The 16050-nt window shown below is 40.4% G+C and overlaps 1 protein-coding gene across 1 annotated transcript; it reads right to left on the bottom strand.

Moving 5' to 3' along the window:
• Positions 1-1574: 1574 nt before the first annotated feature.
• On the bottom strand, positions 1575-15270 carry HEBP2 (heme binding protein 2). Its single transcript, XM_082251411.1, has 5 exons — positions 15219-15270; positions 10368-10448; positions 4860-4998; positions 3502-3682; positions 1575-2180 (listed from the first exon to the last, which is right to left on the bottom strand). The coding sequence occupies exons 2-5, from the start codon at positions 10440-10442 to the stop codon at positions 2003-2005; spliced, it is 573 nt and encodes a 190-aa protein (XP_082107537.1). The 5' UTR covers positions 10443-10448; positions 15219-15270; the 3' UTR covers positions 1575-2002.
• Positions 15271-16050: the final 780 nt, after the last annotated feature.

The following is a 16050-nucleotide window of genomic DNA, read 5'->3' on the forward strand; positions in this document are numbered from 1 at the left end:
TGCTGCAAACCCTAATGGTTCACATTCATTGCATAACACTCTCTCCTGCCACCTACTAAATGACATACTCAACAAAGCTAAACACTATCAGGCAGTGATGGCGAACCTTGGCACCCCAGATGTTTTGGAACTACATTTCCCATGATGCTCATACGCTCTGCCGTGTAGTTGAGCATCATGGGAAACGTAGTTCCAAAACATCTGGGGTGCCAAGGTATAAGGCGTATTCTTCAAGTATTTTCAGGAGGTATTCATCCTGTAAAACTGCATGTACATACAATCTGTGTGAATGGAGGCAAATCCAAACATACACAAGCTATTTTCTCTCCAGGATGAATGTTCTTTCTTAAAAAAAATAAAAAAGAGTTGGTCATGAAAATAACACATTTTGGCCAATAGAGGGAAATGGCAATTATAAAAAATAATAGTAATGAAAAAATAAACTGAGCTAAACTATGTGTGTTCTGGAGCAGCAACTATAAAGTGAGATATACACCAAAAAAAACAAAAATCAAAACATAAGTTGCGCTAATACTGTGAATATTGAAAATCATAAAACATAAAAGTAATAAAACATTGAAAGAAATGAAAAATTGTTGTTGGATTAGTCCAAAAAACAAAAATTTGGGATGTTTAAATTTTTTTATTACTTTTATGTTTATATAATCTTTTATGATTGTCAATATTCACAGTATAGTCCATTCACATTGATCCGACTTGTCAGGCGACTTGTCAGCCTGACAAGTCGCGGTCCTCACGCTCCCACTGTGTAATACAGGAACCGTTCTAATAGGAGCGACACAAGTCGCTCCAACTTAGAAAAAGGGTCCTGTACTACTTTGGGGCAACCTGAAGGCGACTTGCATAGACATTCATGTTATGAAGTCCGTGCAAGTCGCGCTGAAGTCACGCTGCATGCGACTTCCCTAAGTTGGAGCGACCTAATGTGAACGGGGGCTTAGCGCAACTTATGTTTTGATTCTTATTTATAGAAAATAAGTATTTCCTATAAGCACAGACTCCATCTGCTGGCCATAATGCTGTATGTTCCTGATTCACCTGGAAAGAAAATAGCCTAATAACATTCAAATTTGTCCTCATTCACACAGAATGGATGTACATGAACTTTCACTGGACGTATAGCCATTTCTTTAAATTTATACCCCAAAATGGTATGATCAGAAGCAACCAATAAGAGTTCACTTTACTGAAGCTTGCCCAGTATAAAAGGCATTCTTACTGGTACACCGTTTTACTAAACAACCCAATAATGATTTATTTGAGCAATTCAGACTTGCAGCAAAGAGACTGAAGGAGGTAGGTGGTGCATAGTAACATAAAGGGGATTCTTTCTGGCTCTGAGGTCAGGTCACAGAAATCAAGATTCAAGGCACCTTACAAAAAAACACTGTATGGTATCAGCACAGCAAAATGTACAAAACCCTTAAAGTAAGAAAGTAAAATTAAACTAAAGAACCTGTACGGAGACAAAAACAGGGGCTGACATTGTTAGCCTATTTCTATGATTTATAAAGGAAAAATAAGCAGCGGTCCTTTTTTTTTATTTTTCCTTTAAGATTTATTAGCTGGTATCACTGTTTGTTAAGTGGCTGCTATTTTTCCTTATTTACACCAAGCGTGGGTTTTACATTCTTTTACTATTTCTATGATTTAGTCGCCTGGCCATCGCTGTCTGATCAGTACATGCAGGCAGATTAGAAAAATGGAGTGAAGTCAGCTCTCCTGCAAATTTAATTCAGGTCAGTGTGAGAAAATATTGAAGCCTTTGGATCAGCATGACCACCAGGAAATTAGCAGGTTTAGGAGGTCAGCAATAGCAACCCTGTCTTCTCTCTCTACAAGCTTTGGAAAATTTGATATGACGCAGGTACAATTTGAATACATTGCCTGGAAAATAGATATTTGATGCTTTTTTTCAGACCAGTCTATGGGATCACTTTAGATGTATATTATTAATGCATGAAGATCTTTGTATAGGTTTTTACTGTTTTGCCAGCAACCAAACCTCATTGTGTCTATTTAACAGTTTAAATGGGCTGTCGTAGCCAGCAGTGTAGTAGACATTCTCATCAAAACCTTTTCCATCCCGTTTAAGGCATTCGGAGAGCTGTAGGATCTGCTCCTGGTTTTTTGCTGCACTCGTAAATCCTGAAAAAGTCCTTTAAAGAAATATAATGATGGATTAGTACCGTTTTTTTTTATATACATATACACACACAGTATTTCACAAAAGTGAGTACACCCCTCATACTTTTGTAAATATTTTATTCTATCTTTTCATGTGACAATACTGAAGAAATGACACTTTGCTACAATGTAAAGTAGTGAGTGTACAGCTTGTATAACAGTGTAAATTTGCTGTCCCCTCAAAATAACAACACACAGCCATTAATGTCTAAACCGCTGGCAACAAAAGTGAGTACACCCCTAAGTGAAAGTGTCCAAATTGGGCCCAATTAGCCATTTTCCCACTCCAATGTCATTTGACTCAGTTACAAGGTCTCAGGTGTGAATGGGTATATTATATATATATATATATATACATACATACATACATACATACATACACACACACATTATATACAGTATATATAGTTTTCTAGCTTTTGATATAAAAGCAGGGTACATTCTATATAACATATGCACCATAGTTAAAAATGTAAAAGCTTTAATTGCAATTGAGCTGCAAAACAAGTTGATAAAATAACAAGTAAATCCGTGAAAAAGGTGCTATGCCAAAAATATGTTCTAACACATTTTAAAAGGATTTAAAATGTTCATTTATTTTTTAAATAAATAGAGTTATCCCCTCCCCTCCCCTAGCCCCTCCTTCCCTTAGGGTTAGGGTCAATGTGCCCCCCCCCCCCTTACCTGCAATAAACCATAGTGCCCAGGGCAAACACCGCTCCTGCCCACCCCTTGTCCAGGCCCTGCACAGAAAGGTTACTTTCCCCCATCTTTTGGCAGTCCCCTGCAGTGCTGTCGGCTTCTACCTCCCCTAGCTGCCTCCTGTAGCAAACCAGGTGCTAAGGTGGCACATGTGCATGCATGCATGCTCCCACTGGGTCCCAAGCATTTACAGATGCCTGTGTGCATCTATAGACACCCTGATACTGTAAGCCATGTCCTCACTCCCTCATCACAGGAGTTACCTGTGCAAGCAGGAAGCAAAGGGAGCGGTGAAACAGCACCAGAATAGTGACATAGAGCCAGGTAAGTGTTTAGGGACAGAGAGTGTTAGGACAGGTAATGGGACATTTTTTGTCTTATTGCAGAGAATGCATTAGGGTAAAAAAAGGTTTAGAGTTTGGTACCACTTTAAATCAGCTCATAAAGAATATCACGTAAGTTTCAAACTTTTTGCATTAATCAGTGACTAACATGGTACAACACCTACTACTGCCATTATAAAAATGATGTAACTTATATTGATTGTCTACATAAATAAAGTTATGAAAAAAAAGAAACAAGTAAGTTTACCTGACATAGACAGTAATCTCTGGCCTTTCTGTAATAAATACATTACTTTCAGTAGGTTTGGGTGGATCACTCTGGTGCTCGGATGGGATATAAAATGAAACGGTAATAGTGGATTCACATGCTGGCCCTTCTCCTGGCTGTACATATGTGGTCACAGGGGCAGTCATGGCAACACTCATTTCTGCATAAAATAAACAGAAGGTTTACATTTTTTCATAAAATATAACATAATATACATCTTTCACTTCAAATATTTCCAATATTAAGTAGTGTGAGACAGGGGAATTGGAAAGATCCTGCACAGCAGATCATCAAGGATGGCACTGGAGAGCACAATGCTGCCATCTAGTGCTGCTACTGAAAACTGCTGCTCTCTTACACTATCATACAATATAGAAGCAGCAACAAGCAGGTATGGCCAGTTTCACTAAGAAAAAGCCAACTTCACAATTTTTCTTATCTGTTTCTCGACAAATACGTTAGCAGCCAAATGTGAATGGGGTGTACTATCTGAAACACCACAACTGCTGACAACCCAGGACAGATGATGGTGCCAGTCAGATAGTATGCAAGGAAGAATTCAGAAAGATATGCAGTTGTCTTTTTTTTTTTTTTTTTTTTTACAATGCATAACATTTTTCTACTCCATTAATTATTTATTTTCCATAAATATAAAGACACAGAATCTAGATGTGTATACACATTCGTTTACAGCCACATAACTTCTGGTACCGCATAGCAGTTTTTTTTTTTTTTTTTAGATAGTATTTTCTCTGCTTATTTAATTTTCAATTAATTTAAAACCAAAATATATATATATATTATATATATATATATATATATTTCTTCTTCTTCTTCTTCTGGAAATTGATCATTTTAAAAACAAAATTCCTGTAGCTACAAGGTTGAAATTTTATACACTGACCTGTCTCGCAACGCTTAAATTATGTAGCGGGTACATATCTCTTTACAGAATAAATAATAGAAATTCTTTGCAATATTAAAAAGAAAAGAGAAAAAAAAAGAATAGCAGAAGAGAAAGAAGGTAGATTGGATTTTGGGTTATTTATGACATACAAAAAAAAAAGAAAAAAGTTAATTTTTTTTTTCAGTTCACAGAACACATAATCTGCCTTCGCTTCTAGACCAGAACTGCAACTGTCAAGCTGACAACATAGATATTGTTGGGGCGGGGTGTTGGCGTGCACTCAGCAAGGGGGAATCAATGAAATCATATAAGCATCCAGGACACATGTATACTGTGCAACGTCCTTAAGTAATTAACTCAGCATATTTAATCAGCCGTTTTGCTCTTCCTAATTAGTGCATTAATAATATATGGATTAGAGGGTAGTTACTTTTTTCATTGTTCCCCTGAATAAAGTTGAAGAGACGCATGAAGCCTGTACTAACAGCGTTGTCCCATTCTTTCACCGATGACACCTCAGTGCTCACCCACTTTGCAGGCTCATATTGTCGCAATTCATAATCTGAAGCCTGCAAGAAGAAAAAGAAAAAGGGATTGACTCAACACAATTTGTCTTACATTTTAAAAAGCTGCAGATTTAAAAGAAAACCAGCAAGAAACGGACATTTGTAAAACTCTGAATATCAACACTTTATATTAGGACTCATTTACACATGAGCCACCCTCTGAAGAGTGATTCATTGTAGATCGCTTTTTTGAGGACTTTTGACAGGCAGTGAGGAGGCGTTATGCTGCCTCTGCAGCACCTGTTTTAACCCCTACAAATCTGCGCCATAACCACATGCATTGCAGGCCACGGCTTGTTTACACACTGCTTTGCAGCTTACAGGAGAGGCATTGGGGTTATACAAGGCATTATAGTGCATAGTGCAGCATTTCCTCTAATGCAGAGGTGTGTGCTGCATAAACAAAGTCTCCTGTCAGGCTGTAAGGCACCTAGAGAGGCTAACCTGACAACTGACATGTTTTTCAGTGCTGCTGGAGGATAGTAAACCTGACAATTATTAGGGCCCTTGGGACCATTTTACACAAGCTGTGTTAAGCTAAACTGCTCAGCACAGCCCAAGCACAAGAACAAGGCAAATTGCATGTTTCTAATGTGCTCATTACATTTTCAACCCAATTTATGTGCGATCAAAAAAAGAGAATATTGAATTTAAAGAGGTTGTAAACCTTCATTTTTTATTAAAATAAAAAAGAAGTTTTACTTACCTGCTCTGTGCAATGGTGTAGCACAGAGCAGCCCTGAACCTCCTCCACTGGGGTCCCCCCACTGATGCTGTCTGTTCCTCCTTCCCAGACTGTGCCCCCATAGTAAGCTGTGTGATATGGTGGCACATGTGCGGGTGTACTCCTCAGCACACACAGCACGGCCCAGCCACGTAGCCTGCTCCCTCCTCCTATGATTTGATTGAAAGCAGCAGGAGCCAATGGAATCCCTTATCAGGTAAGGATACACTATTGTAATAATTTAGAAGTGGAGGCTCAGATTATCATGCTAGGGAAAGAAAAAATAGAAGAAGAAATACTAGGACTGTCATTGCTGACCTGTTTCAGAAAATGCTAGTTGTCATACTGATCTTCTGACATCTGAATTTTTAGTTAGTGACCCAGGACCAACATACTGTTTTTTTTGTTTTTTATGTAATTATATGTGTATGTTGATAAAATCAATAAAAGACTTAATTAAAAAAAAAAAAAAAAAAAACATACAGCAAGTGAAATTACATTAATACAAGAACTTTTAATCTGCATACTTATTCCAGGCTGAGTCAGTCACAGGGAGGTATTAGCAAGCAATGCCTTCCCAAGCACCCTTCCTTGCCTGGGATTCCAAACATTGGTAAGTAATTGTACTGTAATGTATGGAAAAGCATCACTCGCAGTCGCAGAGCAAGCTGTTGAACTGGCAACCCCTAATTACAAGAGATAAGAACTGGTGAATCAGAAGTGACCCTACTGTTCTATATTGCTAGAGTTCTATCACCAAGATGTGGCCGGTTCACTGAAGAATTGTGAGTGCTGCTGTATGATACATTACAATCTACTGATCTGCTGCCTATTTACAGTTAAGCGTAACCTTCATATCACCATTTTCATATTACATTTTTCATATTTGCTGTAAGTCCCGGTTCGCACTATAGCAATGACAGACATTGCATGTGATTCGGAGCGCACTGCTCTGAAAATCACATGCGATGTCTGTGCGATGTGAATTCAGCCATACAGATTGTATGGCTGAATTCACATTGGAGAACACGCACAGGACTCCTTTATGGGTCCGCAGTAGAATTGGATCGCATGGTGGTTCACACAAATGAGATCCGATTCATGTCCGAACTGTCAGTTCGCACTGCGATATGCAAACTGACCTGGGGGTGTCATTAACTTTGTATTGACACCCCCAGCGATTTGCATATGGCAATGTGAACTGCCTGCGATTTGAATGCGATGCGGGAACCCGCAGTGGATTCGCAGGGTTTCCGCATCGCATATGTGTGAACCAGCACTTAAGGTTTTGTTTACTATATATACCCGTTTTCTATTGTTTTGAGAAATTTGCATATTTTGCAAATCATAAAATGAACTTTTATTAATCTTAGCCTATGTCCCAGGTTAAATAGTTACATAGTTAGTCTGGTTGAAAAAAAGACACAGGTCCATCTAGTTCAACTAATAAAAAATGACTAAGTTGGTGCAGTGACTTCTGCTCTAAAACTTCTGTTTTAGGGGGCTTCTTTCTCTTGCTGCATCTTATGGTGTCACCTTTGAATGCAGGGACTAAAGTTGTGTCTCCCTACGCTGTGTGCATCAATAGAAATGCACATAACCTAGGATGGAAAAGCACACCCCTTCTCCAAACTAACATATTGGCTGCAGACTGTACTGTCCAACTGTTGAAGAACTATAGGCAAAACTTTTTTTTCATGTTGGACAGATTAAGGGCGGGTTATAACCCCTGTAAGGTTTATTTTTGCCATCTTTGTGCCATTGGGGAGAATTACCTTAACTTCCTGTCCCATAGCCTAAACAGGAAGTGAGGCGAAATTCCTGCAAATTAAGAGAATCTATTGGGGCCCCCAGGTCTCCAGAACTAGTGTCCCCATTGGAAGATTTCCCCTATATTAATTTTGAGATTTTCTTTAATTTTCACTATCAGTGATAATGGTAAACAGGATAAATAGACAGGGTGCATCTACTTAAGCCCTCATTCACATTGGATGAACTTCATCTGAAATCGCACAATTTCAAAGCCCCATGTCAGTGCGACTTTAGGTGTGACTTGAAAGACATCTGTGCGGCTTCATGCACAGATGTCTATGCAAGTCGTACCTGAAAATGCCAAAAGTAGCGCAGGAACTACTTTTTCAAATCGATGCGGCACCGCAAAGTCGGCGTCGCACCGATTTGAACACTGCCATTGCCGACAATAGGGTGCGACTTGTCATTTATCTATTTTATTTATTTCAGGTACTTATAAAGCGCTGTCAATTTATGCAGCGCTTTACATATACATTGTACATTCACATCAGTCCCTGCCCTCAAGGAGCTTACAATCTAAGGTGATTTGACCTGTCAAATCGCATGCCAAGTGGCTCCAGTGTGAACGTGGCTGCAGTGTGAACGGGGGCTAACAGACAGCAAAAAATGCTGATAGGTTTTCTAATCCCTCTCCACTTTATCCGAATTGAAAAAAAAAAAAAAAGATTTGCCTTTAGTTATTCTTTAAATTGGTTGTAAAGGCAGCTAGTTTTTTTATCTTAATGCTTACTTAATCCCACTCTCTATCCAGCGATGTTGCACGAGGCTCAGCTGCCCGGAACTCTTTTTCCTCATTGGCTCCCCTGCTGTCAATCCAGCAATGCTGTCAGTAAGCCAATGAGGAGAGAAAGGGGGCACAGGCTGTGCCACAGCTCCGTGTCTGAATGGACAAAGGGAGCTGCAGCTCTGCTCGGGTGCCCCCATAGCAAGCCGCTTGTTGTGGGGACACTCAACAGGAGGAAGGGGCCAGGAGCGCCAAAGGAGGACCCCAGAAGAGGAGGATCTGGGCTGCACTGTGCAAAACCACTGCAACAGAGCAGGTAAGTATAACTCTTTCCTGTGACGACTGGAAGTTCGGGGAAGCAACACTGAGAATGCAGAAGCCAGCTGAACTGAAAGTTGTAAACTGCAGGTGCTGGAGTAAGAAATTTTTATTTTATTGTGTTTAATTTGTTATGCTAAAAACACTGAGGGTTTAATAGTGCTTTAACCACTTCCGGACTGCCCCACGTACATGTAATCTGGCAGGGCGGCCCTTCAGCGCGAAAATCACGTACCTGTACATCATCTTTACTTCCGGGTCTGGAGCGCACATGCACGCTGCCGATGACCCACTTCCACTGTGATTGGACATAGTGGGAGCCAATCAGCAGAACCATGTTCGCCGGCACCCAGCGATTGTTCATTAGAGAGGCAGAGCGGCGGTCTGCCTATGTAAATGAGGCAGGTCTCCGTTCTGTGAGAAGAGATACTGCACTTCTGCTAAGCAGGAACACGGATCTCTGTCTTTCCCCCAGTCAAAGCATCCCCCACACAGTTAGAAAGCACTCCCAGGGAACACATTTAACCCTTTGCACTCCTGATGTTAACCCCTTCCCTGTCAGTGTCATAAGTACAGTGACAGTGCATATTTTTTAGCACTGATCACTGTATTAGTGTCAATGGTCCCCAAATAAAGTGTCAAAAATTTCACTTAGTGTCTGATTTGTCTGCTGCAATGTCGCAGTCCAGCTATAAGTTGCTGATCGCCAACCATTACTATTACATAAATAAAAAAAATTCCATAAGTTTGTAGACGCTATAACTTTTGTGCAAACCAATCAAAATACACTTATTGGGATTTTTTTTTTTTTTTACCAGAAACATGTAGCAGAATACATATTGGCCTAAATTAATGAAGAAATTTGATTTTTTTTCATTTTTTACATTTATTATTGGATATGTTTTATAGCAGAGAGAAAAAAATATTGTTTTTTGGTTTTCAAAATTGCCGGTCTTTTTTTGTTTATAGCGCAACAAAAAAAAAAAAAATGCAGAGGTGATCAAATACCACCAAAAGAAAGTTCTAATTGTGGGGAAAAAAAAGGACATCAATTTTATTCAGGTACAGAGTCTCAAGACTATGCAATTTTCAGTTAAAGCGGAGTTCCACCCAAAAGTGGAGCTTCTGCTTATATGCTTCCTCCACCCCCCCTCTGGTGCCATATTTGGCATCTTTCATGGGAGAGGGGGGGAACAGGTTCCTGTTTTTGACAGATAACCTTCCCCTCTTTCTGCGGGGGAAAAAGCGCCGCAGCGCTGTCCCTCAGAAGTTCCTTCTTCCTCCACCGCCGGGCCAATTAGAAAGCGCAGCGCGCTTTGCGCATGCGCAGTAGGGAACCAGCTGTGAAGCAGAAAGGCTTCACTGCCAGGTTCCCCTCACCCTGAATGGCGTTGGCAGCACCTGAGACCCAATACGAAAATCGGCTTCGGGTGCTGACATCGTGGGAACCCTAGACAGGTAGCTGCTGACTTAACTTTTTCTCGAGGGGGGGGGGGGGAACTCCTCTTTAAAGTAACGCAGTCCTGTTTCGCAAAAAAAGCTGGGTCAGGAAGGGGGGTAAACCTTCCAGGGCTGACGTGGTGGAAACCCAACTGCAGCCAAGGATAAGAGCTTGGGCTACAGGCTCTGCCAGGTTGTTTGCCATCTGTATTTCTATTACACCTCACCTTACACAGGTTACCGCTTGGTTCTTGGAAAAGGAGAAATATATTATTATGTGTTGGTGGATAAGTACCATTAAATAATTAAAATGTGGGCAACTGCTTTATTTTAGAAACATTCAACTGACTGTACCTGAGTCTCCAAAACTTTCCACTTTGGGTTCTCAATTCCAGAGGAAAATAAAACTTGCTTCATCGTCTTAAACATTTTTGGCTGAAAGAAAAATATATATATATATGTTATATAAAATCTGAAAAAATATACTCAACACAAGTTACATAATTATGTAAACTAGATAATGGAAATAAACTTTATATTACAATAACAGGAGCCTTTATATATATATATATATATATATATATATATATATATATATATATATATATATATACACACACACACACATATATATATATATATATATATATTTGTATACTTTGGTAAGGGTACATGGGTAATGAAATGGAATTTGCTTTGTTTCAGGTGTAGTTCATTCACCTTAGGATGAATAAAGTTCAGCCAGTATAGAAGGTAGATAAGAACATTTGTCGCTGGCACTCATGGATCCATAACCAATAGTCCAAACATTCATTAAAGTCACCACAGGAGCAGAATTTTGAGGCTATGCAGGACCTCTTCATCAGACATGTGAACCATCACATTCCTAAAAGAGAGAATCTGCATGACCCCGAAATTTTTCACTTACACTAACTGTGATGAGCTCACTTTATTAAAAGTTTAGACTATTGATTATGTGGTGTATTGGCAACATACAGTGGATCCGGAAAGTATTCACAGAACTTCACTTTTTCCACATTTTGTTATGTTACAGCCTTATTCCAAAATGGATTAAAATCATTATTTTCCTAAAAACTCTACAAACAATACCCCATAATGACAACGTGAAAGTAGCTTGTTTGATATCTTTGCAAATTTATTAAAAATAAAAACCAAAAAAATCCCATGTACATAGTATTCACAGCCTTTGCCATGACACTCAAAATTGAGCTCAGGTGCACCGTTTCCACTGATCATCCTTGATTGGAGTCCACCTGTGGTAAATTCAGTTAAATAGACATGATTTGGAAAGGCACACACCTGTCTATATAAGGTCTCACAGTTAACAGTGCAGGTCAGAGCACAAACCAAGCCATGAAGTCCAAGGAATTGTCTGTAGACCTCCAAGACAGGATTGTATTGAGGCACAGATCTGGGGAAGGGTACAGAAACATTTCTGCAGCATTGAAGATCCAATGAGCACAGTGGCCTCCATCACCCATAAATAGAAGAAGTTTGAAACAACCAGGACTCTTCCTAGAGCGGGCCGTGTGGCCAAACTGCGAGATCGGGGGAAAAGGGCCTTAGTTAGGGAGGTGACTAAGAACCCAATGGTCAGTCTGACAGAGCTTCAACTTTGCTCTGTGGAGAGAGGAGAACCTTCTAGAAGAACAACCAACTCTGTAGCACTCCATTAACCTGTATAGTAGCGTGGCCAAATGGAAGCCACTCCTCAGTAAAAGGCACATGAAATCCCACCTGGAGTTTGCCAAAAGGCACCTGAAGGACTCCTAGATGATGAGAACCAAATTCTCTGGTCTAATAAAACAAAGTTTGAACTTTTTGGCCTGAATGGCAAGCTTCATGCCTGGAGGAAACCAAGCACCGCTCATCTCCTGGCCAATACCACCCTTACAGTGAAGTATGGTGGTGGCATCATCATGTTATGGGGATGTTTTTCGGTAGCAGGAACTGGGGGACTAGTCAGGATAGAAGGAAAGATGACTGCAGCAATGTACAGAGACACCCTTGATGAAAACCTGCTCCAGAGAGCTCTAGACCTCAGATTGGGGTGAAGGTTCATCTTCCAACAGGACAACGACACTAAGCACACAGCCAACATAACAAAGGAGTGGCTATGGGACAATAATGTGAATGTCTTTGAGTGGCCCAGCCAGAGCCCAGACTTGAACCTGATTGAACATCTCTGGAGAGATCTGAAAATGGCTGTGCATCAACGCTCCCCATCTAACCTTATGGAGCTTGAGAGGTCCTGCAAAGAAGAATGGGAGAAACTGCCCAAAAATAGGTGTGCCAAGCTTTGTAGCATCACTCAAAAAGACTTGAGGCTGTAATTGGTGCCAAAGGTACTTCAACAAAGTATTGAGCAAAGGCTGTGAATACTTATGCACATGGGATTTTTTTATTCTAATACATTTGCAAAGATTTCAAACAAACCTCTTTCACGTTGCCATTATGGGGTATTGTTTGTAGAATTTTGAGGAAAATAACGACTTTAGTCCATTTTGGAATAAGGCTGTAACATAACAAAATGTTCTAAAAGTGAAGCGCTGTGAATACTTTCCAGGTGCACTGCATGTTCTTATCTATGCTGATTCCAGTCAATTTGCTAGCAGTTGTAACTTAACCCTATTACCCTAGGCCACATATTAGTTGTTATTGGTTACTGAACTGAACGTATTTCATGAACCAGAGTTCACTTCTTCAGAAGGAATGGTGTGTATATATATATATATATATTTATATTTATCACACACACGCTCACTATATTACCAAAAGTAAAGTCACTCTGTCATCCCATGGACATGTGTACTCAAAGAGCACCTTGTAATGGATCAGGCTTTTTACATACGTTTCCAGCAGCCTGTTTACTAAAATGCTGCCACTTTGCCTCTACGCAGTATTTGACACTTCATGTTGGTTGAATACCTGTTACCCGCGCCATGCACTTTCATTCTTCCCGTCTCTTTGTATATCCTGTAGCAAGGTATGAACTGGCAGGAGGAACCACAGTGTTTGGAGAGGGAGTAGGTAATCTATGCATCTGGAAGTCTGCAATACCTTCTGTAGCCAAGAGAGGGCAGCATTTTAAAACAGAGGCTGGCACATATAAGCCTGATTTTACAAAGTGTTCTTTCGGGCAAGTGACCTGAGGTCACTTGGGGACAGGGTCACTTTCTATGCAACGCAAGTTTCAATCAGTAGCCGTACAGGCAGTTTTTAAAGTGTATCTAAACTGAAGAACAAAAATGTAATATATTGCAGCTTATCTGTCCATATATGTGGTGTCTGCTTAGTTTTCCTTTATTAGTCTTTTCTCCTTTATTTTCACCTGGTGATCCTGCCAGTAACACACATTTGCCCTTATGTATCTATGAAGGAGCAGCATTGTCACTGTAGGCTGCTCGTCCGATCTGGACTACAAATACCTCCCTCTCTCATCTCATCTCATATGGGGGAGGTGCTCTGTAGTTCAGAACATATAGCTAGCTGATTACATTGTCTGAGATTTCATCTCACAGGAAATTACAACGACAGGTTATGTCTGGTAGGATCAACAGGCTTTTTTTCTGTACTTGCAGAAAACATACATAGACTAAAAAAACGAAAACTAAAGCAAACACCACATCTAAAGACAGGTAAACTGCAATATATTCCATTTTCCTTCTTGGGGTTAGATATCCTTTAATACAATAAAAGCAGTAAATGCTTATTGTGTTTATAAACTCTAACAATACATTTATCCTATTTGCCCCCTTTTGATCTGTTGAATATACAGTTGAAAGTGTTTTATGATTTCTGTTCAATAAGTGCAAAAAATATATGTTCATCCAGGCAATAATCTGATAACTTCCCGACCTCTCTGCCTCTGGCATTGTTCTCTGCTGTTTCCGTGGACTACAAAAAACTAAGCAGGCTTTCAAAAGACTCTTAGACATACATCTCAAGGATCAGAACATTCAAGGGTATGAGAGATGATTACGGCCACACACACCTACACAGGTTGAACTGGATGGACTATTGTCTTTATTCAACCTCACCTACTATGTAAAATACCTCTCCCTGGGTGGGATCCAAGAGGAAGGTGTTATGTAGTCCCGACAAACTCCCTGCCCTAGAGTGACAATGCGGATCGGTACCATTGTCACCATAGGGCAAGAAGTGACTTATTTGTAGGATTAAAATAAAGGAAAAAAAGCAATTGGCCCTTTGCCTGTCACTCTGTTCCTCCTCTCTTCTCATTCCGACTTATATATTTTTTTCCCCTTTTTTCGGACCTCTGCTCCCTTTACCCACCTTAGTGCCAGTTCACACTACAGCTATGTCAGACATCGCATGTGATTCGCAACGCACTGCTCTGCAAATCACATGCGATTTCTGTGCGCTGCAAATTCAGCCATGCAGATTGTATGGCTGAATTCGCATCGCATTCAGGCCAAAGTCGCGCAGGACCCTTTTTTTGGTCCACACCAGAATCGGATCGCATGGGTGCGATCCGATTCCTGTCCAAATTGACAGTTTGCACTGCGATATGCAAACCAATCTGGGGGTGTCCTTAACTTTGTATTGACACTCCCAGCAGTTCGCATATGGCAGTGTAAACTGCCTGCGAGTTATGTGCGATTCGGGAACCTGCAGTGGATTCGCAGGGTTCCCACATCTCACCAATGTGAACTAGCACTTAGCCCCTGAGTCCTAAGGCTCAGTAACTACCGTATGCATTGACCCCTGACCTGGGTCATTGTTCTTTAATAGTTTACACTCAATGACACATTTTTTCCTGTGTTTTCGCATGAAATCCTGCATTGCGCCTAATGTTCATATCCCCTGCGTTGGAATTTTGCATCCGTTTTCTCTTTATATTTCATTAAAATAATTGTTCTGAAAATAAATGAAAAAAATAATTGTTCTGAAAATAAATGAAAAAGGGAAACAAATGCAGCCATCACATCACATCTAAGGACCAGTATGCTGCAATACTATCAGGTTTTGTTCTCATGGTTCAGATAGGCTGTAACTTTGTGCTAATGTAGCCATCAACAATATAAAAAGTTGCAGAGGATCCTGGTAACAAATGCTCCAGGCTCGAATGTGTCCCTGGAAATCCCAGCCTGCTGTCATCATGCACACAAACAACCCCTCGCCCCTGAAAAGTATATCCCATTGTAGTGTATAAGGTCTGACCTGCAGAGCTGACACCCGATGAGATCGTTCCTGTTAGTGACTCGGTGCTGTGGGCGGGGCAGCTGTCACTGCTGTCTTATAGATTGGGCTGAGGGGGCGGGGCCTGTGTGGTTAGATAAGCTCTGCTACACCGCCCAACTCTCTGCTCCTTACATAAAGACAGGCGGGGCCGCGCCCCCTCCCCACTCCACCCAACTCCTCTGTGTCACTGATATAGGCCATTGTCAACAGAGAAACAGACGAAGGTTTGTGTACTCTGGTGTTGTGGGATCCTTAACCACTTAAGGACCATGCCGATTTCTGACACTTGTTGTTAAAAATCAGTATTTTTTGCTGGAAAATGACTTACAACCCCCAAACATTATACATATTTTTTTTTAGCAAAGACTTTGACGGCCGATGCAATATTTTTCGTCACGCGGTATTTGCGCAGTGGTCTTTCAAACGTAATTTTTTCAGAAAAAATACATTTCACTGTATTAAAAAAAAAAACTAAACAGTAAAGTTAGCCCAATACTTTTTCTATTCCGAAAAAAATGCATTTGAAAGACCGCTGCGCAAATACCATGTGACAAAAAATATTGAAAGATAATGTGACGCTGAGTAACATTGCTTCTAAATTGCGCACGTTCGTGGAATGGCGACAAACATTGGCACTTAATCTCCATATGGGGATGCCTAAAATTTTTTATACAGGTTACCAGTTTAGAGTAACAGAGAAGGTCTAGTGCTAGAATTATTGCTCTCACTCTAATGATTGCGGCGATACTTCACATGTGTGGTTTGAACACCGTTTACATATGTGGGCGCAACTTGCGTATGCGTTCGCTTC

Source organism: Pelophylax lessonae (genome assembly GCF_965119305.1).
Source record: "Pelophylax lessonae genome assembly, chromosome: 3".
Taxonomy (NCBI): domain Eukaryota; kingdom Metazoa; phylum Chordata; class Amphibia; order Anura; family Ranidae; genus Pelophylax; species Pelophylax lessonae.

Coding starts and splice junctions, on each gene's coding strand:
- HEBP2 (XM_082251411.1), bottom strand. CDS start 10,442: ATGTTTAAGACGATGAAGCAAGTTTTATTTTCCTCTGGAATTGAGAAC. Junction 4,999..10,367: donor GGAAAGTTTTGGAGACTCAG/GTACAGTCAGTT, acceptor TTCTTCTTGCAG/GCTTCAGATTATGAATTGCG. Junction 3,683..4,859: donor TCAGGGGAACAATGAAAAAA/GTAACTACCCTC, acceptor TATTTTATGCAG/AAATGAGTGTTGCCATGACT.